The sequence below is a fragment of the Haliotis rufescens genome, unplaced genomic scaffold, assembly GCF_023055435.1.
Source record: "Haliotis rufescens isolate VD_foot unplaced genomic scaffold, xgHalRufe1.0.p SCAF_10, whole genome shotgun sequence".
Lineage (NCBI taxonomy): Eukaryota > Metazoa > Mollusca > Gastropoda > Lepetellida > Haliotidae > Haliotis > Haliotis rufescens.
The window spans coordinates 21,529,291-21,555,622 of NW_025963780.1; the positions used below are offsets into that span (position 1 = coordinate 21,529,291).

Genomic DNA, 26,332 nt, shown 5'->3' on the forward strand with positions numbered 1-26,332 from the left:
AGACAAACATGTTGCCAAGCACCCATTGCAACTAGTGGAAGAGTGCAATTACATCACTCAAAGACGAAGTCATGCTATCTGCTAGCCTTGACCATTGATTATCTTTAAGGTACATGTATATGTTGTCCCATATTTGTGACTAGTTTTACATTTGTCGCTTTTGTAGAAACGTACACATGTCATTGTATTAGTGAAGAGAATTGAAATTACTTAACCATATATATCATATGGAATTATATTTCATGAAGACATGCCGAAACAGAAAAGAACATTTCCTACTGCACTTTATGTTCAAAATACATGTACACCCCCCCCCCCCCCCCACACACACACACACAACTTCATGTGTGATTAAAAATTTATTAGACGTTGAACAGTTCAGTGAAACCCACGAGCACGGTAACACGTACTGTGATAAGTCTGGTTTTCAATCTGAACCCTCAACTGCACACAGCTTATTCCGGCGCCTCGGACGACACAACAGACCGTTTCCCCATAGTAAAGGGAAATGGCGAAATACTTATGCTATAATACAGGGTCATTTAAGCATTTGACTACTAAAGACAACCAATCGTCAACTCAAATGTTAACAAATATATTCCTCCCAGTTTCAGACATGCTCGTTGGTTTCACAGTGGTGAGCGTGTTATCCCTGCATCACATTAGCCTCTGGGGCGATCGGGTAGCCTAGTGGTTAAAGCGTTCGCTCGTCATGCCGAAGACCCGGGTTCGATTCCCGACATGGGTACAATGTGTGAAGCCCATTTCTGGTGTCCCCCGCCGTGATTTGCTGGAATATTGCTAAAAGCGGCATAAAACCAAACTCACTCATTCACTCGTTAGCCTTTCCTTCAAAAAGTAGTTGACAGGACGTAATATATAGACAATACTGTTCAAATCGGTGGTGTCGACTGTTCTTTTGACAGAGACTTATTGTGCGTTTGAAAAGGTCACTCATGGCACATGTGTATTCATATTATTCCTAGTATTCTTAAAGCGACCAGACTTAATCAACAGAGCTACCAAGGAATTCATTAACTAATCAGCAACAGTTACAATGTGTATAGACTCCTGGAGAGTAGTACCTGCCCGATGCGTATATTCATGCATATATGTGCACGTCATGTCCTTACGAACAATGTGCGTACATAACAAAACAATATGTGTCTCTCCAAGTTCCCGAGATAAATTCAAATGAAGAGAACTAATCAACTTTTCCACCTCGAAATCAATTAAAGTAAAACCAAATGTATGTTACAATAGACCACCGTCATTACTATGCTGGCACTTGAGTCAGGCGAGACATGGGCATTTGAGAAATATCATTTTGGGCGGATATCTTGCGTGAATATTTTATGTCCGTATCAGTTACTTCGGTCGGCTGAGACTTCACAATCTAACACGTTAAAATCTAAAACGAAATGACAATGTTGAATGAAAACAAACAGCCTGAAGATTCCTTCATAATATAAACACGGAACATGAACAAACATGAAACCTGCAAATTGTATGGTGACATCAAGTTGCCAAACAGCAGTGGTATGGGGGAACTGCAACATGGTCATGAAGCCATAGACCAAATGAAGTTAATAAATCCGTAACTGTCAATTGATTTATTAACACAATATTTGTGTATGAAACATAGCAAACATCCTACGGCTTTGTGAACTAGACATACATGTATACTTTCTGCATGTATATGATTTTATTAATAACTAAAATTAATAATAATTAAGATTACCTTGACTGACATCTAAGAGAAACTTTGCTACAATTATAAATCAGTCAAATTCAACAATTAAAATGACAATCATACAGCAACCGATATTGGCATGACAATTGCCCGACCTGAGGTGGGGTAGCAAACATAAGCTTTCGACGTAATCAAAAAAGAGCATAAAGTCGACCAAGTTCAATGACACATCATATTAATAGCGTGTATGACCACCCCTTGCTACAAGACAAGAAAAAACTCTCCGGCGCACAGAAAAAGTCAATTGTATTTTAAATCATAGAGGAGCTCATAGAGAATTTGCAATTTTTGCACATGTTCAACTGTTTCTGTTTAGGAGGTATATAGACAGTTTATGGCAAAAGGCAGTCCTTGCTTATCTATTTCTTAATGCACAGAAACGTATTTCTAGGCAAGGAGGAATAGAACCACTTAACTGCTTTGAACAACACATATATTCCCTTTTTACCTAGATCATCCAGTATGTCTAGTGAAGAAAGCATTTTGGGGGGTACAATATATCAGCAATTACATTTTTTCCAGCAGGCAAAAAAAACAACATGTATCACGAAGTACAATATAATCTCGAAAAAATAATCGACAAGGGTTAACTGGTTAAAATATTTTTTAAGAGCCTCGATCATTTCAATTCGACAAATTCAATTTGATTTACTAGCAAAGCGAATCGAACGTAAAAGAGTAATTCGATGGAATGGAATCAAGTCAAAGATTCAATGTTCAGTGTCTTGGGAGATGTTTGTAAACAGTACAGCAATACAAATGGGATCGTACATATAAGCAGGAACACTAAAAAAAACTCTTGTGTCAAGCAAAGAATTACATCAATTTGTTAAATTACAACGCTGCAGATTTAAAACTCAAACATAAAATGATAAATGTTGAAGCAATAAAAGGGAGGTAAATCTGCGCCTTCTCGTCAACTGGCTACCGGGCGTAGTAATACACATCCCCGGAAGTGGGTCTTAGGCCAAACGACGCCTCGAGCTTTCCCAAAACATCCGCAAAAGTAGGCCTCTTATCGGGACTCTGCTCCCAACAAGTTTTCATCAGGTTGTGATGGCTGCAAGATGAAATACACTGTATCTGCAAATGTAGATTTGCAAAGCTATCCTTTTTAACGAGCAATGCATCTAACTTTATAACAAAAGGGGTTCATTCCTCATTAGGTATGGACATATGTTATTGCAAAGTTTACTGTAACAGAATAAGTCTAGAAACCATATTATAAACATTTCACCATGCTACAAATACTACATGAATGAATACTGTAGGGCTCCTGTACCAAATGGATTCACTCGAAACAGTTAATCCCTTATTCCCCGTCGTTATTTTCAATTAGTTCGAACTGTTATTATCGTTCCAAATGATAATTTTAATCGGCCTCAGTGTAACTACACTATACACTATAGTTATGGGCATTTTGCTGGAATTTCTTTTCATGTTTGATTTGTTGTGATTATTCATTTCTCTGTTCTTTAAAACTTAAGAAGCCATTGGTCCCTTTTCAGGAGGTCACCTAGGCGGCCATGTTGCATTTTAAAAAGGCCAACTTTCCCCAAATATATTCAATCATTAAACGTCATCTTATTAATTTATTACTCAATTTCGAACGTCATTCTGCTTCAAGTATGCACAAGAATGGTCCGAGAGTTAATTCAAAATCTAAGGTGTCTATAAATGAGATTCTCAGATTCCTTTGTCCGTTTCAATACTTTTACTGATCCAGATCAATGACCAGAGTCAGGACAATAAACGAGGAACTCAGCAGTCCCTTACCCATTTCAAGTCTTGATCTACACATGTTGATAAGTAACATGTTTCAATTGTATAATTTAGAACATTATGGTATGATAAGCATAATCAAATTTGGGCATTTATGTAACCAAAGCCGTATTTTAACTTGAAACAAACTTTCTGCGACTGCCAATTGGTCAAAGCCTCTACCTACTATAACTAGCCACACTAAATATCACTGTACAAGAACGTTGGATAGTGGCAATAGTCAACTCCGACTGATACCCGAAGAAAACAACTCACATATCCTCGGCGAATTCCGGTCTCTGGAGCCGGAAACCATTCTTGATTTTGACAGCCAAATCTCTGCTACGGATGTCTGAGTAGGGCGCCTTGCCTGTGTAGTATGTATATGTGCGTGTCTTAGTCATTCGAGCACCATGCAATATGTACATAGAGAATATAATATAGTACCCACATACTGGTTACTGAGTATATATACATGTACATGACAGAGTATCAGGACCTGGTGATGTATTTCGTTATATTATTAGCGTCGAAAACTCAGTATGATATGAGCATCGACGCGGAAACCTTTTAGAACCCGTTCCACAAAGCGATCTTAGCGATGCGATCCTTTATGTAAGTTTATGTTACATCAAGGGAGTAACGATCGTGCTAAGAAAGAGCGAGTAAAATTCGTTGTTAAGCTTTCACGGCGACGTCCTATTGTTTTTTAGGGCGCTTTTGACTGAATATCAAAACCGGGAAATGAAGAACGTTACTGACGTTCGTTCAGTAAACTCAGCATGTATATATGTACAAGTTTGCCCATTCCATTGAAATCCTTACGTCACTTTCCATGATAGAATAGGTCCCTAGCATGAGGCGACATAATGAATTGGGGTCGATGCTCATAATATAAACCACTGGCTTATAATTATTTTCAGGCCGCCCTCATACAGCCGAAATATTGCGGCGCCAGCAAACAAATAATTACAAGAAACAAAACTTTTGAAAAGACGAGAAGGGCATTTTCAGATTTAGAGACCTACCCATGCTGAAGATCTCCCACATAGTGATGCCAAAGGACCAGATGTCACTCTTCTCGTTGGCTACCTTCAGAGACTGAAGACACTCTGGAGCCGTCCACTTCACAGGGATTCGATCCTAAAAATGTTTTAATTTAGACAGTTAAAGTTGTGTCCTGTTATAGACGTATGGCATCCATATTTCGCATTCTTGTTGAAATACATACGATTATGACACAACTAGCTTGTTAATCTGTGGAGATTTTAGGCCAAAATAGCAGAGACGAGAATCGGGTGGTCAAGCTCTCTGACTTGGCTGCTTCCAGCTAACCCAGGCGGCGAGGGGTGATGTTTTTGCAATCAACCACTGCCTTGTTTGGCCAATATTACTTCCAGGATGTCGTGATCATGATTAAGCTCTGTAATATTTCTTACAGTGCGTAAAAGCAAAAGACCCCCCCCCCCCCCCGAAAAATAATACAATAAAGATTTAAAAGAGAAACAAACAAAACGAACACAACAAAAAAATCATCCACAACAACAAACACCTCCCTCCGTAAAAAAAACAAAAATGGATATAAATTTGAAAAATTAAAATAAAAACATACACATCAACAAAAAATCATCAACAACAACAAACGTCCACCCCCCTCCCCCCAAAAAGATTTTGTTTTACAAAAAAACAGCGACAAACAAACAAATAAAACTAAAAACAACGAGAAAACACAAGTTGAATATTACCCCCTTAGAGTTGTCATCCTCAGTGGCGTCCATGCGACAAGGTCCGAATCCACTGACCTTCACCTCATTTGTGAAGGTCAAGAGGCAATTCCGAGCAGCCAGCTTGCGGTGGGCAATCTAAAATATGGCTGTTGTTATACATGAATTGTTTAAAAGGCTCAGCAGCTCTTAATAAACGACACTCGTCATGTTTCGTGAGCATGAAGATAGGGCAAACAGGGCATATCAAAAAGTAGAGGTCAACCTGTTGTACTGCACGTACACGTATCTTTACATGTATTTATTTAAAACGTTTTACATCCACGTGTTATTCATTTTCGTGAAACAATTGTGACTGTCACTTAAGATGCACACTTTTCTTGCGTTTGTACATATAAATACCAATGATTAAGGTATTCGGCTTGGTTTTCGCAGATTACATTGATCGGTAGGGGTCTTCTTGTAGGTTAAGGGCAGCTGCGAATGGTGAAGAAGGTACGCGCCATCTTATCGTTTCGCTTTCGGGTTGACAATTTATAGTCAGCTACCCTTGTTAACATTGGTCAGACTCAATCATTCGGAAGGGTGATGGCGCTAGGAGAGCCTAGACATATCACATTGGGGCTTTAATGCAGATTTCAACACGATTGAGCAACTTCTTGATTATATCAAGGCTCAGCTTGTGGAAGTGATTCAGGCCTTGGACGTTCAAAATGGAAACCTACGATCATGATACAAATTGCACATTTAGCAAGCTTATTCAGGAGATCAGCACGTGTCGTGTATGACATACCCCTTTATTGGCCAGGTATTCCATTCCTCTGGCAATACCCAATCCAAAGTTCTGAATCCTCTCCAAGGTGTCCACGTTGACATTGTCTCTGTGGTCCCTCAGCCATTTGTCCATTTGTCCGTTCTCGCAGTACTCTAACACCATCACAGGTCCCACTGGAACAGAATAAAGCGACAATCTAATTACAATCAAATATTTCGTTCCGATACACACTTCTCTGCATTGGTCGCAGAAAGGATATCACGTCACGTTTACTTTCTAATTTGCCAACCAATGTCGACGGTTATAAATAAACGAAGCATTCAGGCCATCATTTCAAATTTTTCTATCTTGAAAACGAAGTTAATGGGCTTGTTCCGCCGATTTTTCTTTGCCATCTACACCCAAAAGTGTACTATCGCCTAGAAACAATCAGGGCGATCAGGTTGTAGTATGCTGTTGATCCTTCGGTTGGTTTTACCAGTATATATTCCACGTTACCGTGGGTACTTATGGATAGGCGTTAGTCGTTTACGTTTTCACTTACGAGCATCGTTGTTGAGAATAGCGCCCCGAAATCCCAGAACGTTGCGATGTTCCCCGACCTGTGTTGCAGCAAAGTTGATTTTGGCCATCATCAGCAAACTGTTTTCTTCATCTGGTGTTTCTGTGATAAAAATGTGTGTGTAATGATTCATTGCTAGGAGCTTGACACAAACCTATTTCATGTCTCAAATGGTCCTGCTATGTCGTGGTACGGATTCTAAGGCTATGGTGATAGTGACCTTCAGGACGGCAGCTTCCGACATGCTCACTGGCTGCAAGAACAAACGATGTCATCAATGTAACTTAACAATGCTTTGTGGGTGTACAATTGTTGCTTCTCTTCTCTGTTTTGCTCTGTGCCTTTTCTTATAACAGAAAGTCGAAAATGAACAGCCCGCAAACATTGACCTTTGCATTACAGTGATGATCAAAAAGCAAACGATTTACGTTTCGCTCAGGTCTCAAATATCTACAGTTTTGGTGAAAGGCAGGCGAATGGAGTTGAAAAACAAGGATTAGATTTGGAACAGTTTGGACCCATTGTCAGTGAATCCCGGCACGACTAAGAGACGCAAATCGTGGCTTCTAGCACCACTGGGGTACCGAGTGCAAAATGAAACCTCGAGTGTCTTGTTCTCGACGCCCCCATGGAAACCCCAAAATGGGGAAAAAAGAACAACAATCCAACCACACAACCACCAAAATCCTTTATTTGAACAACCACCCAGACAGTGTTTGCATGTCTCACCTTTCAACACTTTGGCTGCCATCTCGCTCGATGTTTTGCCAGTCTTGTGAGACGCCCTGTAAATCCGTGCGAACCTGCCAGTGTTAATCTCCTCCATCAACGTCAGATTGTCCTTGGGGATATACCAAGGCTGCTCCGCCGTGAACGACATGCTGCCGTACACATAGATGTCGTCGTCAACTTCATATGTTTTGTTCTGAAGAGAAAATAAACATGTAGTTACAACAAATTGAGTAAGAAACAAATTTCACTTGCCGATGTTAAATAATAGCATACATACTAGTACATACAATAAATAGTACACCTAATAGTACACATACTAAATAGCACACCTAATAGTACACATCAATTTTAAAGTACACATAAAATATAGTACACATAATAGTACACATAATGAATTGAATATAGGTGACATGCGTGCAGTTCGTTCCCGTTTTTGTATTCAGCTAGTATATTGCTTATTTGAATGTTACATCTCGCTATCGAGGATCCATGTTCTAAGACGCCGCGATATAACTGGAATACTGTTAAAAGCGGCGTTAAACCCAACTCACTCACTCACTCCATGTTCTAAGACCACAGCCTTCTTTTACGAAGCGAGTTTAGCCTTTGTTTGGGTCCGGACAAGACAAACCAGCGATTGACATAATAAACAACGTCCCACGTCGGAGTATAATGATACATTATCTATGACTATTGCTGCCAGACAAACAGCCGCTGTTTGGCTCTTTCATGTCATGGTTTATATACTTGTAAATGTTGCAATCACTCCCTATTAGAATTAACCAAATCCTGTCATGAGCCGTAATTTGCTGTGCAGAGTCGTTTTAATGCTGGTCATAGGTTCGAATCCCTGATTTGCCTTGACGTTTAATTTTCTAATTTTGTCAGCAGCATGTCCGTGTTTTGGGTAAAACTCTGGGACGTACATCACCTTTTCCAGTATTTAGCAGTCACGTGAGACCGCCTCCGTGGTGGTCTAGTGGTAGAGCGTCCGCACGGAGAGCGGAAGGTCCGGGGTTCGATCCCCGGCCACGTCATACCAAAAAACGTTAAAAGATGGTACTTGTTGTAACCCTGTCTTGCGCTCGGCACTAAGGGGCTAAAACAAGGACTGGTCGGGTCGGAGTCAGTATACTGTGTCTGAGTGGGGTATTCATCTTAAACTGCAGCATGGTATCTCAGTGTGCTAGCACTATAAATCGGCATCAGTCCGAACTAGTACAAGCAGCCACACACGTACACACACACACGTGCATGCACGTCGCTATATAAGTGCAATAATCTTTGACGCGACGTTAAACCCCATTTCACCTCACCTAGCAGTCACGTCGTGATATCACGTAAGTACGAAATACTTTCCAAACAGCGTTAAAACTTACAAACTCTCCCTGTGAAACATTCGTTTGTCTAACGTCCATGCCTGTGACTGAAGAAACCTACATGATAGGACACTGTGCCCTTCCGAGGTCTCTGAAGGTTATTGTAGATTTTCTGAGTGTTGGGATTCTGACGTCCATTGTGTCTGCTCTGACGTCGATTGATCAACGCCACCATCTTGCCCGTCCTCCACATCAACAGGCCAATGACAAGGACAGCTAGGATTATTATCACCACTGGTAAGAAAAGAAAAATGATCAAGGTTCGTACATGTTTGAGGTGTTATTTTGAAGCAATAATTACAGTATGCTATTATAGTTTTATAGTGCTATCACGATTGTTTTGTTGAACGCCGAAGTCAGCAATATTCCAATATCCACGGTGCATTCGCCGATGCGTCATAGCTGGAAATGTCCTCCACATGTCTACCAACTTTGGAATTTCAGTGAAAGGGATTTATTAATTCGCCTCTTACCACAGGCTGCAGAGGCCCAATTCTAATCCGGGGCGGTTGGGTAGCCTAGTGGTTAAAGTGTTCGCTCCTCACGCCGAAGACCCGGGTTCGATTCCCCACATAAGTACAATGTTTGAAGCCTATTTCTGGTGTCCCCGGCCGTGATATTGCTGGAATACTGCTAAAAGCGACGAAAACCATGCTCACTCACTCAGTCATCCCATTCTAATCCGGAATCCCCATGATTGTGATATTATAGACATAACATAATACATAGTTTCTTAAAACAACTAACAGGCTAGGATGCAGGTAAACCTCGTAAACTCGAAATCATTTGACTCAACATAAAATTTAGACTTCTTTTTTTTACTTTATAGTCCTGGCATAATTCTACTCGTCACAATATTAATATCGACACAACGGATGAACTGATACTCGATATTCCTAGGGGCTTAGACTTCTTATGAATGAAAAACCTTACACCTACCTACAACGATACCCGCTATGGCTCCAGCACCTAAACCTGAGGTGTCCCCTGAAAAAGCTGTGAAGATAATTACTAAAAGTAAGAAGTAATTTGAATAAGTAATATGATATCCAAAAGTGTGTAATTTGTAAAGCAATATATAACTTTATATAAATATAATATAGCTGAAATGCACAACATTTGACTTACCCATTGTAAAAGAGGCATTTCTAGGTTTACTCTTGATGTCCCCATAGTCTGTTGTGACCATGACCTTGTACTTTTTGCCAGGTTCAAGGCCCTTGAGGAGTTGGAATGTAGCGTCTTTGAAAAATTCAAAGTCAAGGTCAAAGTTAATTTGTACGAAAGCCAATATATAGTTTGTACATTGCAACATCAATTTGCACGTGTACAATTCCTACATGATATGTCATGTTGATACATGAAGTTTCAAAACTGGCAACGTAATTGTTACTCGCAATTTACTGCAATACTTCTAACTGCGACTTCAAGCAATATTTACTGACGTATGTTATAAGCATAAATTGTCAGAACATAGATGGACCTTTAATCAATTTGCGATTTATTATTGATGACATAATTGGTGGTTCTGAAGAAATCTAATCATATATCATCATATTATATAGAAATGTTATATGAAAGGGAGGGGGAGGTAGAATACGGATATTGTTGGCCCTCTGGAATACTTTAAATTGACATATTGATATGCTAATTACAAGACGCGTTCAAATGACTGGTGACTAGCTTTCTTTCGTTCTTACGCGTGCAAGTTTTGAACGTCTGACATGGTCAAATATACAAACATAGACAAAATGAGTGAAAGAGACGGATTTTTAGCTCGTGTTCAAATGTCAAAACATGCTTCGTGGAAACCTCTAAAATAAGCTTTCTTCACACATCCCTTCCACAGTTAAGTGAGTGAGTGAATTTTAACAGTATTCCAGTTATATCACGGCGTGTGAGCTTAATGTGGGAGGAAAGCCTGAAGTGATGCAGGTCTCAGACGTTTACCACTTCGGTGAAACCAACGAGCACGGGTATGGTGCTGACAAACCTAGAAACATAATTGGGGTGAACCGGGATTCGAACCCACAATCATCGGTTTCTGGCAACTCTGCACAGCGAATCGCAGCGCCTTAGACGACTGCCGGATCCCCAAGGAGCTCTTACCTTTGTACAGTTTGATCGTCTCTGGCTTGCCTGAATCGAGCTGGTATGTGACCGATATAAATGTGCGGTCATGGCAGCTGGGGGCGTGTGTCCACGACACATTGGCCGTCGTGTCAGTCAACTTTTTAACATTCACGTTCACTGGTCCAAAATCTGATAAACAATGAACAAATGTTAAACAAATTGTGTTGTTCTCATGTATACAAAAGCGCAGTTGTTCTGAGTGACACTACTGGGTTATGTGGCATGGTCTTGCACCAACACGAGGAAAGACGTCATCGCGACAAGTAAAGAATTATGTGAAGTGACTGTAAAATGTTTTTTTCTCCAAAAGATGAAGGATGGCCAGGTTGGCAAGATAATCGGATGTCAGCTTTCTAAAACTATTCGGCTCAAACTTCACTTCTTTACTATCTTGAATCGGAATTTCGAGTTTTACAGAAGGAAAACCAACATCAGAACCAAATATTCCTCGCAACTGGGTGTAGGTGACATGGAGCTCAGAAACGACAGGGTTATGGACTATCCATAACGATATACTCGCCCAGCCTGAATTATTTACATTTGGACTTGAGCGTTTAAACTTCGATTTCGAATTACAGAAAATCAGATATGCTTGTTTGTTCACTCGGACCGCGAATTTAGAAACCTTGACACTAATTGGCTGATCAGAAGACTCATATTCCTGTTGAGGTGTGGTCAGCTTTGCACGCAGAGAGGCATCGTGTCAGAGTAATTGGTCTGACATTACTTAATTAGTAAACAAACCTCGATTTGAAAACATTAGTTAAGAAACTCGATTTGTAAAAACATTGTAAAATGAAACACCCTAGCTATCAGTCACTGGAACGGTTTCAAGAACTTCATTTTCAATCATTCGTCAAATAAATTACTCCCTGTGAATCAGGGAAGATTTACTAAAATCAAAACCCATCTACATTGATTGACTCACATGCTGATGTCCCATTAATATCCATGAGGTCCTTCACCTATGAACAGAAATATGACTTGAAAGTACCTTTCGTCGCCATGTTCGTGGATACTCCAACAAGAGCTGAGAATGCAAACTAAACCGATATGAGCTTGCATTATAAATCATTATATATTTGCAATTAAATGACATAGACAAAAACTAAGGGAATTGATAAAATAATAGTGAATGTGTAATGGCAATCGATAAATTGGGGCTTGTAGATCAATATCTGTTGTGTCCTCAATGTTGGGCGATACATGCACGACACCTTGCTGGCATTCCGTTGAATAACATGCGTACGATTGCCCTTGGTATTGTCCGCCATTCCGACAAAAGAGCTACGCCAAGCTGGGTCTCTGGCGCACACTCTCCGTCCTAGAGTAAGTGAGTGAGTATGGTTTTACGCCGCTCTTAGCAATCTTCCAGCAATATCACGGCAGAGGACACCAGAAATGGGCTTCACACATTGTACCCATGTTAGGAATCGAACCCGGGTCCTCGGCGTGACGAGCTAACGCTGTAGCCACAAGGCTACCCGACCGCCCCTCTCCGCCCAAGAACATGTCACACATGCTCTGTTGGAGCCATGTAAAGGGTCGTACCATGCCAGTGCAATGGCCGTATGATTTCTAGTTGGGATCATCGGTGATGACCTAGGCTTTATGTAGTTTGGCATTGCCATCTTGCAGTTCAAAATTTCCACCGATAATTCCGACGAAAGGTACAAAGAAAGGACGAAAATATTCGTCAACATACCGCTGGCCTGTCAAATGTCCTTTCACAATAACTGAATAAGTTTGTCTATCATGTATGATACCACCACACACCATGACACCGCCCCCATAGCGATCATGGTCAAGGTATTGTCAACCTTACACACCGCTCGCCGCTACCTACGTCGCCAAAACGTTTACTGTCATTTATGAATCGGAGGTAAAACCTTGAAACATGGTGAAAGGCCACAAAGCCCGTCCCTGGTGTTGCCTAGTCCACCCCAATCTTTGCCGCCAATGGTAAACTGTTAGGATTACACCCTTCACAGGACGGCTTGCTTACAGGCTTTTTAACGGTAGATGTTGAAATTCGCCAATTAATGTGATGAGGCAATCATGTCTAGGTTTCACCCCGAGGTCTCAGTGCAACCCCATCCGTTTGACCCTACTTGCCTCATATCGAAAACTGACACTTTTTGTTGATTTGCTAGCATGGGGAATTGATGTCTCGTAAAGCGGTGACCGCTTCCGTAGTCTAGTGGTAGAGAGTCCGCCCGGAGAACGGAAGGTCTGGTTTTTGATACACAGCCGCGTCATACCAAAAGACGTTCAAAGAAGGTACTTGTTGTTACCAAGCAGGCGCTCGTAATTGAGGGACTAAAACATTGTACCCATGTCGGGAATCGAAACCGGGTCTTCGGCGTGACGAGCGAACGCTTTAACCACTAGGCTACCCGACCGCCCCGACAAGGCTGTAAAGGTGCTATACATGATATGATATCTCTGAGATGTCAAAGCGCCGCATGGTTCAGAAAAGTCAGGCGGCGGCGGTCAAATTCAGACAAAACCTTCAAAATTTACATTTACATGGAGCTGATTAAATACATCTATCGCTACTCGAAATTTCACATATGCTTTTAACAGTTACTCACCACGTGCACTATGGGGATGGATGTCTTCAGCCCCGCCCTGTTGACTACGGCCACCTCCAGCTTAACCTGAGCTGACTCGAGATCCTCCTTGGCCACCATCAGCCAGCAGTTGCTGATATACAGTTTGTACACTCGTTTGTAACACACGTTCAGGGCTTTTGGACAGTAGCAGCTAGATGGTTTGTTTAAACATGCATACATCTGAAACATCAAATTTGTTCATGAATACCACAGAGATTCGTTATAAACAGTTGAACAAATCCGGTTCAGTGGAATAAGAGTGATGATAATATAAGAATAACCGAAGGAAAGTTTTTACACACTGATATTATCAAGGACGTAAAAGGAGATAATTTAGCCGATTAAGTTTATGTACATTTCCCGCATCACATAACCTTAAGTCTTTACATAAAATGTGTCCATTCTGCAAATTGTACACATGGTTGAGACATGGTTGATTTGTTACTTCCATAGAGATGGTTCGGTACATATACTACTGCTGTAACGGGCATTGTAACTGAGCTTGAATCCATAGTCTATCATGTACTGCATGTCTTCATTGATACTAAAGTTCCGAATATCTTTACGGTGATTGAGAAAGGTTTCACGATGCTTACAGCACAACTCAATATCACATACAAAATGGGTTAGAGATTTCACAGAATAGAATTTGAGAATAGCTCACTTTTATCACCAGGCTACCAAAATGCCCAAAACATCCACTTTAAGAAAGTCATGCCTACTTTTGTTATGATGTACTATGAAACCGAGTCCGGTCCACATGTACAATATTCCGCACACCAAACTTCCAGCCGATTAACGTTGTAAACATGTACATGTATATACTTGTTCAAATCCAACCGATTTTACTAGCAGTGGTACAGTCAACATAATATCACGGAACGTCAGTTTCTGACATGTATACTGGAACTGACCGTCAATAAGAACATGGTCCTGAGTGAACATCGCCACTTTTAGCAATTAGATGTTCAGCAATATCCAGTGATTATATCACGGCTGTACTGACTGTAGGGTGTATGCATATTTCCAGTGTTGATAAAAAATATAAGTACGTACAGAAACTGATTGCACGGTCAAGGTCTTGTTCGTCATTACGTGACCGTCATCCATCTGCGTGACCTTGACCTCGGCGTGTTCAATGCCGCTCTCAAGGTCCTGTACCGTCAACTCTAATCTGAAACAAATGATACATAACATAACATAAATCTACCACAATAACTCTCAGAATGAAGAAACCGTTTATCTATCGAACAAACCGCCACGTTCATTTGCAACAGCACGGACGGTATTAAACTTTTTTTTTCCATATGAGTCAAATATTCAACGAATCCGATTGCACGTAAAACATGAAATACTTTGAAATGCATACCTTTACTCACAACAATGTACATGTAAATGTTTGTATATATTGTCTTTATAAGCATAAATAACTGTTCTAAATATGACCAAGTCTAAAATAAAAAAAAATGCTGTTACTACATATTTACAACAATTGTTGTTCATGAAATATTCTCAAGCCGGGTGAGGCGGTAGTGTAGCCTGATAGTTAAAGCGTACGCTTGTCATGCCGAAGTTCCGGTTTCGATTCCCCACATGGATACAATGTGTGAAGTCCATTCATGGTGTCCTCCGCCATTATATAGGTGGAATATTGTTAAAAGAGGCGTAAGTCCATACTCACTCACTCACTAACAAGTATGGTACAAATATGGCAAGTGTTCCCTTAACAGATACGCATTTGCAGTTAATGAGACATGTGTGGTAGCTGCATTAGTGCAATAAGTCTAAGGGTAAATAAATAGTGCATGTAAACATTGTCTCATCATTATGCTTACCCTGAACTGAAGGGGATGTTTGATATCTCGTTTCGAAGGAATGTCATCTTACTGAACTGTGGCTCCGTGAAGTCATAGGTGACACTTGTCGAGTCCACTTTCTTGTTGTCCAGAATGTCCCTGGCTCTCACCCAAATCGTAACAGTGCTCCCGCTGGTAACGTTTTCTAAAACCCAACGATAAAACTTGAGATATTCTTTATACTTATTTAGTTTTGGAGCTTGAATGTTCTGAAGCTGATTATGTCAGTCCAACATTAACAACGAATATTATACTGTGACAATTCTATTCACTAGTTTTAAGAAAAAACAATTCTTCCTGAAAACAGTAAGCACATTATTCCTCTAGTCAGTTTTTATGTCTTCGGAGCTATTAAATCGGTATGGTTTATTTTATTTTCATAAAGGTTTCTTTTGAATTTACAGGATGCCAAATATGAAAATAAATTTAATTTAAAAAAATTGTCAGTAGATTTCCGTTTACATGTGGAATTATGTTCTGGCAATGGATCAAGTTATGTCAAGACATTTACTCGAAGTTGTGATGCTACATAACATATTTGTTATTATACCACAGAGGCTTGATATTTTACCTGAAGGTAAGTGTAAAGTAGTGTTCAATCCGGATATATCATCCCAGTTGGGAGGCGTCTGTTGTGTTCTACCTCCTGTCTTGTTGACAGCATGGGTCCACTCAAACCTCACGACACCTCTCAAATTGGGGATGGCCGCTGTGGTTCTTCTACCATACTTATCATCATTCCCTTGGATCACTTGCTTGTAGATTGGCGGGTCTTGCACAATCTGTTTTTTGAGGGGCAGGATTCTGTTGAGATATTTACCATTTTCGTGAACATAGTTGCGAAAATGGTTTTGCCAGATGATGACAAGTGGTTTGGAGGCATCAGTCATCCACTGGAAGCCCTGGTCTTGTACAGCAGTTGATATGTACATGGCGTACTTTGGGTCAGTAGTAACAGATGACTCTTTATCACACAGGGCAAACCGTCTCATGTATACAGAGTTATTGGCCTTGTCAACAGCTTCAAGGATGAAGGAATACATCCCTGGTTTTTCTGGAAGAAAGGGCACAGGGAAGGAGATAGGAGAGGAGTGTTTCACTTCTCCATGGTTTACAGGTCCTGTCAGCTCCGACAGCGCTCCTCCAGTACTAGGTTGGAGTTTGAAGACTTCCCATTTGTATTTGTTCATTCCAGAATTAGCATCAGTCCAGCCTCGCCAATTCAAAGTGATGTCAACCTGTGATTACAAAGAATAACACGTAAGTCCTTTCCATTAGATTCTAGGGGCATTTGCCTCACATGATAGAAGACGGTGATCAAGATGATGGATGTTGTAATCTTGTTTTTGCCTTTTCTCGTATGACTCGTATACAACTTAGTCATGTCAGTAATCGTAATGAAAATATGTTTCAATTGTTTGTATTAAAGAAGGAAAAATGAAAGCCCAACGTTACGTCCATTCTAATTTAACCTATGATGGAACTTGTTTTCTTTACTGACATAATATAAGATTCTCGACAGCAGGAAATATGGGAGAAACGACAATTACTAAACAGTTTCAAATCCACAAAGGAGGATAGTCTAAAACCTGGTAGAACTGTCTTATGTGCCAGCTGGCATCGTTTGATCTGTACATATATAGCATATCATTTCCACGACCAAACAGTTCTCAGTATGTTGCTTTTGGTACTAAGGAGAACAAAGTAGACATTGACATCCAAGAAAACATTCCTCCTGTGTTTCCAAAATGACATAACTAAGAAGTCAGTGTTATTTAGAATTACAGATCAGATATCTACTATTAATTATGTTACCTTTGTAAATTCGGGAGTAATACGAAACGCAGGGTCGGGGTCGTTGTAAATAGGCTCCACCAAGTCAATGTTAAAGGCCAAAGAAGTGACTGTCTCTTGCCCTATGTAATTCTCAGTAGCTGTTACGCGTCCACTTCCGGTGTCGTACAATTCCCGGTAGCCACCACTTGACACCCGGAATGTCATCGTCAACCTAGATAGTAACGTTATGTGTTCAGATTGTGCAGTAGGACATGTAGGTGCTGTGGAACTCTATTAATCAGGGAGGTAGCATTCTGAGTTAAGTTGCTCTGTGAGGGATGTTCATATTTCGTAATTAATTGAACATTTTACGGAGTAATGGCACACTGACTGCATGCAGCCATTTCTAACAGTAATCGCCTGGACAGTTGTGTTTCTGGATTCGCGGGTTTTTACTCATGAGTGAGTGAGGATTTGGGGCGATCTGCAATAATTATGTGATAGTGATTTGAGTAGATAAACCACTGCACTGAAACATCACAAACTCACTCGGTACAAAACAAATTTTAAATTTTAAAAATATCATAATAAGATATTTTGGAAAAAGAACATCTTTGAACACATATGGGATCCTTCTAACCTTGGTATTGCCTAAACCCAGAATAGTATAAATCATTGAAAGTTATGTTCTTCTATTGATAACAATAAGTTTTATTGTGTAATTAGATCAAGTCCACAGTGGAGCCTTAAAGTGTTTATACGTGGCTCTCATGATGAGTGCATACAGTACTGTACTAATATCACTTTGAAAATATTAATTTTCATAACGGATACCTAACGGACTATGTCAGTCGTTTTGGAACACTTTGTTTGGACAATTGTAAAAGTATGTTGATTCAAAATGTTTTCATCAAATGATAGTCTTAAACTTTCGACCATATCCGAAAATAATGTTCTTTTGATTTGTAATATAAACAAAATAGCGTGCATAATACAGTACTCAAACAATCAGATGTGTTATCATACTTTAACTTACTTGTCACCATTATTTAAACGGTTTGGGTACTGTGTTTTGACGGAGCATGTAATTATATCTTTAGGGTGCTGGTGATCCAGGGTTTGATCACACTTGTGTTCGGAGTAGGCGGATGTTACCACGGGTCCACCTAGGTAGGGTAGAACACAAAACAGCATCTTGAATAGAGAGTAACACTGTCCATGCAACATGCAAACAAAGGAATATTAACACTAAACTTTACTTTACTACATATTTTCCTATTACAAACACTTGAGACTTTTTAGACATTTAGTGTAGTTGAAGATGTGTTCCATTTTTGACGGAGTGGGACATAGAACGCAAACGCAAACTTAAGGAGTTAAATTGTAGTTAAATAATACAAACGAAGAGTATTTCTTTTCATCTGATATCATAATTATCCATAGTTTTTCATTCCTACACTTTCAGCAAGTAAGTCTAGTCTTTGGATGGAGTTATTAGGGACACGAGTTTACAACGTTAAATCATAGAGACATAGATCTGACAGTCAGCAAAGCTCCAACTGAACTAAAGGTCTTTACTTTGTGCATAGCACTGGTGTTTTTATACAAGAAGTGCGACTTGAAGTTTCATGGAAGTGGACATCCATGTCATTGCTCACTTAATCTAACATAGGCTCTGGTAATTCCAAGGCGTGATTCCCTGATGTAAGTAGGGGGTGCTGGAAGATCTCTACATTCGGATATCGCACTTGCAGTCACGGTAAGGTTATTCAGCTTGTCTAGGTTTGTCCAGATGGTGGCGTGTTCTGGCTTCCCTGAACTGTCCGCTATGACGCCATAGATTTCCTCCTGTCCTTTGTGGTAGGAAAAGCTGGCCTGTAGTTGTGTCACCTTAGGTGTCTGTATGACAGTCACTAAGTAGAAATATATAAATTAAAATTATACATCACTGTAATCAAATTGTGATAACTAATGCAGTGTGTCACATGTAATAAAGAAAAGCCCTCCGAGCATGTACATAGACGACCCTAATTATAAGAGGAGACATGGACAATATGAAATTCAGTATCATTTGTCATTGGTCATGAATACCAGACAGATATTTTTGAAATGTTTATTGTGAAGTTTGATCAGGACATTTGTCGACATTATGTACACACGATCCTTTGGAGTCATCTTTACTTACACTCCTTGCAAAATGATCCAGTGAAGTCGTCCATGCAGTTGCAGACAACGGTGGCGCCGTTACCTGTGCATTGCCCAGGAAAACATGGACGTTCGTGGTTACAGTCCACTGAAATAAATACACAACATCATGCAAAGGTAATCTCTGTTGGATCTAAGGCTTCAATAGCTGTGAAGAATAGCTCGACAACATGGTTATTTGTGTGTCAAACTACTCCAACGACATTTGACGTTGTTGATAATATGAGTCAATGCCTTTCCTTGTCTAGACTCACTTATTTATGTGCCGTACTTACGAGACACTGCAAGAAAGAAATAGACATCAATTTAACCAATACTATTACTAAATTCCACTTACATATATATCTAATAACATATAGAAACATGTCAATCTTTTGGAAGATGTGGTGTAACAAAAATATTGTTCAAGAGGGTTGATAAAGCCAACTAACAACAAGATGTTATCTTAAGATATATGTTGTCTTCAGTATTTTTAAAGACATGTCGGTCTGCCACTCGCATTCTCATCAATATGATAGATTTATGCAGTAGATGAGGGTTCCTGTAAACTGTGAGGTAATCAGCTAAAATGGGGTTTAACGTGAAAGATTATTGTACTTCTATAGCGACGGGCATGTGTTTGCGTGCGGATACGTGTGTATGTGCTTGTCTGTGTATGGCCGCCTGCAATAGTCCGGACTAATGCCGGTTTTATAGTGCATCCCACTGAGATACCATGTTTAACTCAGACACAGTATCCTGAAGAGGAACCGGTCGGATCTTGTTTATTCCCTTAATGCCGAGTGCCAGGTAGGGTAACAGCAAGTACAATCATTTAAATAATGTTTGTATGACCAGGCCGAGGATCGACCCACCGGCCTTACACTCTCCAAGCAGACGCTCTGTACACTATATCACGGAACGTCTCTTTTAAACGAGTTACACAATGAGTCTTTAAAAATAACGACAGTAAATTTAGGGCCAGTTGAATGCAGAGGAATGTAACAGGACCAGTTTTAAGATCAGAGTGACATGCCTCTATTTCTTGCACAGAGGCCGGGGTCGATGTCTACTTTTGTCCATTAAGTCAGGATCATAGCACCAAAAGTATTTCACATCAGTCAATATCATGTACATGGCCCCTTCCCTTAGCCCCAGCCTCGTGATTCTTGAAGAGGTCTAAATTCGTTTCAGAATCAAGATGAAGGCACTGTATGATAATTAATAATGTTAGTCTCTACTTAATAATGTTCACATGGTCTTAAAATACAGAGGTCTTTTGTGTTGATATCAACATACATTTGCACGAAAGAGTACTCAGTTATATGAAGTCAATCTGTAAATAATCGAGCCTGACAACACAGTCCGTTTAACCCACCTTCGACAAGCAAAAGTTGCTGGGGACCTGTAAGTTTACCCGGAATCACAATGGGTCTTTACCAAAGAGTATGAAGGTGCTTTGTTCAAAACGAACCCTTTCTTTATGTCATATTCAGTGGCACATTATTAGGACAAGCAGTGCGTTCAGTCATTACGGGTATGTTACTGAAGTGTAATTATGTAATAATGTACTGGTAATTGTGTACACCTGGTACTGGTAATTGTGTACACCTGGTACTTGTAATTCTGTGCACCGTTACGGGTAATTTTGTACATCTTGTACTGGTAATAGTGTACACCTATACTGGTAATTGTGTGCACCTGGTACAGGTAATTGTGCATGCGGTTACCGGTAATTGTGTGCACCTGGTAATGGTAACTGTGTACAAAGGGTACAGGTAATTGTGTACTCCGTTACGGGTAATTGTGTACAATTTGTACTGGTAAATCTGTAGATATCTTGTACTGATAATTGTGTACACTTGTACTGGTAATTGATAAATAGCATTTATTTGAAAACACAAAGTTACTAGTTTTTCAGCGACCCGCCGAATTACAGTACGTCCCATACATGAAAACTGACAGCTATATTTCCCGTAAATGTGTGTGTGCGTGCGTGCGTGCGTGCGTGTGTGCGTGCGCATGCGTGCGTGCGCGTGCTAGACTGGACTAATGCTGGTTTTATAGTACTAGCCCTCTGAGATACCAACATACTGACTCAGAGCCGACCAGTCCTTGTTTTATCCCGTTAATGGCGACCGCGCGGCTAGATAAAACCAAGCACCATCTTTTTAACTTATTTTGGTGTGACGCGGCCGGTGATCGAACCTACGAGCTTCCGCTCTCCAGGCCGGAGCTCTGGCAACTAAACAACGGAGGTGTAGTCCTTTAAACGAGATTCACATTGAGTCAATGGTCTCTAAAAAAAATATTGGGTTCGTTGAATGGAGAGGAATGTCACATGACTAGATTTCTAATAAGCCTGACATATCGCTATTATTGACATATATAAATATTACTCATAAGAAGACCCACGCTCTTGCACAGGGACAGGGGTCGAAGTCTACTTTGTATTATCAATTCAGGATTATACCACCAATAGTGTATCTCAACAGTCAATTTGCATATGCCCTTTCTTTAACCCAGCCACGTAATTCGGATCAGATGCCTGACCAAGGCATGGTATGATAATTAATGAAACTAGTCTCTATTAAATCATGTCCAAATGGTTTACAAATCCGGAGATCTTTCTGTCCAGATCCGATATATGCTAGATAATGCTATATGTGATTTCCGTCTCGAAAGATTTGGCCCTTGCATTGTTATCACAGATAAAATTTTTTATTGTTTTATGGTTGGTTTATTTTTGTTCTTTAACATCATACTCTGGCAACTGAATATTCCCTTAAATGATGACAGAATGTACCCCCTGTAAATGATAGCAAAATATTCCTTAACTAGTAACAAAATATCCCGTTAATGTCAACAAAATTACGCGGAAAATATAACAGAATATGTCGTAAATGAGGCCAGATAGCCTCGTAAATGATAACAAAATATTCTGATTGGCATGCGCAGATAACAGAATCTGGTATTGGTGGAGTGAAAAGATTACTAAAATTAGTTCCTGGTGAAGGTCGAGAGTCCATGCAGACAGGATGAATTATCCATTACTTCACATCTTATGACACAAACCCTACACCAACCGACTGTAACAAAATGTGTTGTGATCTCTTATATCGATCTTCCAACTTTACACATGGAACCTACCTCCAGTACATGTGTCGCCAGTATATCCCGCCCTACAGCTACACCTGCCGGGGGAGGTGCAGGTACCGCCATTAGCACACCCTGGGTAGCATTGAGCTGTAAAACATATGAAATATATCAACACATGAGATGAATTGATGACTGGCAAGGATGGAATAGTACATGTCCAGATTTGGACAAGTAAATCGACATCGAAAAAGTCAACATTTTGTGTTATGTTTGTGAATTTGTTGTTCAACGCCACACTCGCGGTCTGTAAATAATCGAATCCGGACCAGACAATCCAGTGATTGATATATAAGCAACAAACCACAATGTCAGCGACCGGTTTGTCTCTTCAATGCTATCACTTACAGGCAACTGTTATAGCTGGAGTTTTGCTGAGTGCGGCGTTATAAAACTTAACCAAACAAAAAAGTATCGATTATTTAGCTGATCGCGATTATATTAATTTATATAAACCATGAACAAAACATAAATACACATATATCTTAATATATGTATGCATTCATACATTACTCCACCTTCCCCGGGAACACAAATAGAGTTGTAGGGAATAACAAGGATTTTGTTAAAGATCGGTTTGTAGTGGCTATATAATCGCCTACATAAATGATGGGACTATTGGCTGACGATAGTCACGTATGAACTTGTGGATTCACTGTAGAGTAGATGTGAACAGTATCAATCACAGTTACGTAACCTCACCAATATTACAATTGTGATCGCCGTTGTGACTCCAACCAGGACAACACTTATGCGCCGTGGTTGTAACTGGTGTTTGGATAACTTCATGATCACAGCAACTGTAACAAATAAGACCAGATTGGTATAAATTTGTATAAAACTACTTTGTATCTTCTCTTACAAGCAACGTACGAGTACATCCACTGTTTATCCGTTCAAGACCTCATATTTCAACAGGAACCTCACCAATATCCCTCTTTAAAATGGTGGTGCGTAAATAATCCCTTCTGCACCAGACAATCCATTGATTGATATTATGAGCCACGTTTGAGCCACGTGTTCGGGAAGGATGACACGTCATCAACCAAGTCACCGCTCCTGACTACCCGATCCATTCAGTCGCGTCGTACATGCATAATACAAGTTGTGGGTGACCAATAGTAACCCGGATTTCCAAGTGGGGTCATCTGACGAGCACTGGAGGTTACCTGCCCTATGTCAGAGGTGTTCTTCCAAAAACCCATGCCAGGGATACATTGTAGATCAGGTGTATTGTTTCATCATAGAACCCGTGGGGATTCCTGGTAAGAATATAGGTCCCCAGGAACCCTTGCTTGTCGTAGGAGGTTACTGAAAGAACAGGCGATCAGGGTCAGTGACTTGGTTGTTTGCAAGTCATCGTATCCCATTTGCATTCGTCAGTGCACATTTTGTCAGTCACCGGATTATCTAATCCAGACTGACGTCACGTGACTGGGCATTAGTGAGTCCGGGCATTGAATAGAAAACAATCATATGGTATTACTGTTCTAATAGCCATGCAAAATAAATGTTAAGCAACGTGCGGCTGTCAACATTTAGTGATGATAAGTAAAGTTTAGGAAACGACTTACTGCCACCAACAATGGTACGTGCAGATTGTTGTGCTCGCGTAGTTCACCGTCTGGTATGGACACACGTGTCTGAAAGTAACGAATTATTGCTTAGAATCAAAAGATACCGCTGTATCAAATTTCTTAAATTTTGTATCTAAATTTAAAGGGAAGTGTATGATACTCCCCCTAGTTTGAATATAAATAAACTTATATTCAATTAACAAAATAACAATGTTAAGAACGTATACAGGTCCATCTGCAGCCAAAGTAATTACCTGTTCAATCTAAACATATTAAAAGCACATATCGATATATACTTTGATATGATTACACAAACATTTGTTAAAGAGTAATTATAATACCTAACAGATGTATGCTCGTTAATAAAGATACTCGGTGGATGTACAAATTAATTAAGGCTACATGTCAAACAAATAAATGAAATAACGGAGACAATAAATACAGCATACATCACCAATTTTGTTCTTAAATTTATCAGCGTTATGTATATCATACATCACCCGAAAGTAATAGATATCTTATAGAAATGTATCAAGTTAAAGTTAGATAAGTTCAAATGTGGGGAAAACAATGGAAAATTAATTGATAATAAGCTGTTCAAACATTCAGTCCAGGTAGGTTGCAACGCGACCACCTGCCTGCGATATCAAGCTGCTTTTAAGCAACTGCATTACAACTTATGCTCATATATTGTATAACACTGATTATGAAACCTATCTTGTGCTTGATGAATGGAATGACGACTCGTTATTAATTAACATTTCAAACAGAGTGTGATAGAAAGTCATGCATCATTAGAAGGACAAAGATTGAATAGAGGTTTGACATAAAGATTGAATAGAGGATTGACATAAAGATTGAAAAGAGGATTGACATAAAGATTGAACAGAGGATTGACAAAGATTAAATAGAGGATTGACATAAAGATTGAAAAGAGGATTGACATAAAGATTGAATAGGGATTGACATAAAGATTGAATAGAGGATTGAAATGATGATTGAAAAGAGGTTTTGTACAATAACTGTTAACTTTTAACAAATGGTTACGATGTCGGTACTAGTTTGAAAATTTATATAAATGTATATATATATAAATTCTTCGAAACAAACTTGCGCAAAATCATATAAAATCAAATCAAAGAACTTACCCGGTCCATTGCAAAGAATAAGGAAGAGAAACAGATAATAGCAAAACTACATATAATTTTGCATCCATCCTTGTGACGCAAGAGAATGGGTAGGTTGGCCGTGTTATATAGTGTTGAACAAGGAAGTAAGAAAGCAGTTGATATCTGCAGAACGTCAGTGTCATGTCTGATAACACTGAGACGTTGTGCCCCCGAATATTTGCTTAAGACGGCAAGATAAGCTACCTTTTCAGTCATGACAAAGGTCAATCCGTGCTACCTATTTCAATAATGAAAAACGTTTATTAGTGCTACAATTCTTTTTAATGTCAAATGTTGGTGCTGTTTTTCTAAGTGATGGCAAATGTTAGTCCCGTTTTTTTCAGTAATGTGTAATCTTAGTGTTGTCTTTTTCAGCAATGGCAAATGTTAGTGTTACCTAATTCAGCAGTCGCTAAAGTGTTATGTTTTCTTACCTATCTTGCTAAACATGTACATCAGCATAAGGATACTTTTAAATTGTTAAATTTTTGGATTCCAACAGCGAAAGACAAAATGAGAATGTTTTAACCGCACTATGTTTTGTCAATGAGAAGAATGAAAAAGGTACACCTATAAATAACAACTAGAATATTTAACATTGAGCTCTCTAATCAGAGCTAGTTTCACCAGTCTGAGCGATGGGAATGTTTGTACAACCTATTTTGATTTCTGTGCACACGCTAAACTATGAGTCAGGGTAGGCCTTTGTCGCTAAGCAGAAAGAGTTCCCGGGGTGTTTGGGGATTTGCCTTCAAGAGTGATTGATAAGAGTGAAATGAGGCATAAGCGGTTTGGAAGAGAATATTTATTTATTGGTGACTATCGAATTCTTCATTGTATGCCCAACCCCACTTGTCTAACTTTCAAGTAATCTGAAGTTATTTTCGAGTATGTAGGTCAACAAACAATATTCAAATTCGTTTTTTTAAGTAGAGCAGGTAAGCGAGCTTGTTTTAACGCCTAGTTCAACAATAATTCAATGACGTGATCATGGGCTTAGACGTTTTGTGAAACCAATGAGCATGTGTCTCTGTGTTACAGAGCAATAATATTTACATGTGATGTACATACAATATGAGGGGGCGGTCGGGTAGCCTAGTGGTTAAAGCGTTCGCTCGTCACGCCGAAGACCCGAGTCTATGTGATGACCCAAGTCACATATCGCAACAGAACATGCCTA

At 39.7% G+C, this 26,332-nt stretch overlaps 2 protein-coding genes across 4 annotated transcripts in view; one reads left to right on the forward strand and one right to left on the reverse strand.

Annotated features, from left to right (window-relative positions):
* The window catches only part of LOC124130860 (angiopoietin-1 receptor-like), a 226,133-nt gene that overhangs the window by 44,406 nt on the left and 155,395 nt on the right, over positions 1-26,332 (forward strand). The gene's annotated exons all lie outside the window — the stretch shown is intronic.
* On the reverse strand, positions 1,599-25,294 carry LOC124127118 (angiopoietin-1 receptor-like). The gene is made up of 24 exons (XM_048388114.1): positions 25,132-25,294; positions 23,981-24,049; positions 23,109-23,206; positions 22,401-22,496; positions 19,252-19,359; positions 18,725-18,979; positions 18,103-18,232; positions 17,106-17,298; positions 15,862-16,528; positions 15,270-15,435; positions 14,491-14,608; positions 13,414-13,614; positions 11,748-11,784; positions 10,796-10,948; positions 9,815-9,928; positions 9,626-9,682; positions 8,748-8,920; positions 7,305-7,500; positions 6,558-6,677; positions 6,032-6,186; positions 5,260-5,376; positions 4,543-4,657; positions 3,791-3,884; positions 1,599-2,813 (listed from the first exon to the last, which is right to left on the reverse strand). Exons 1-24 carry the CDS (start codon positions 25,197-25,199, stop codon positions 2,678-2,680), a joined length of 3,636 nt encoding a protein of 1,211 aa, XP_048244071.1. The 5' UTR covers positions 25,200-25,294; the 3' UTR covers positions 1,599-2,677.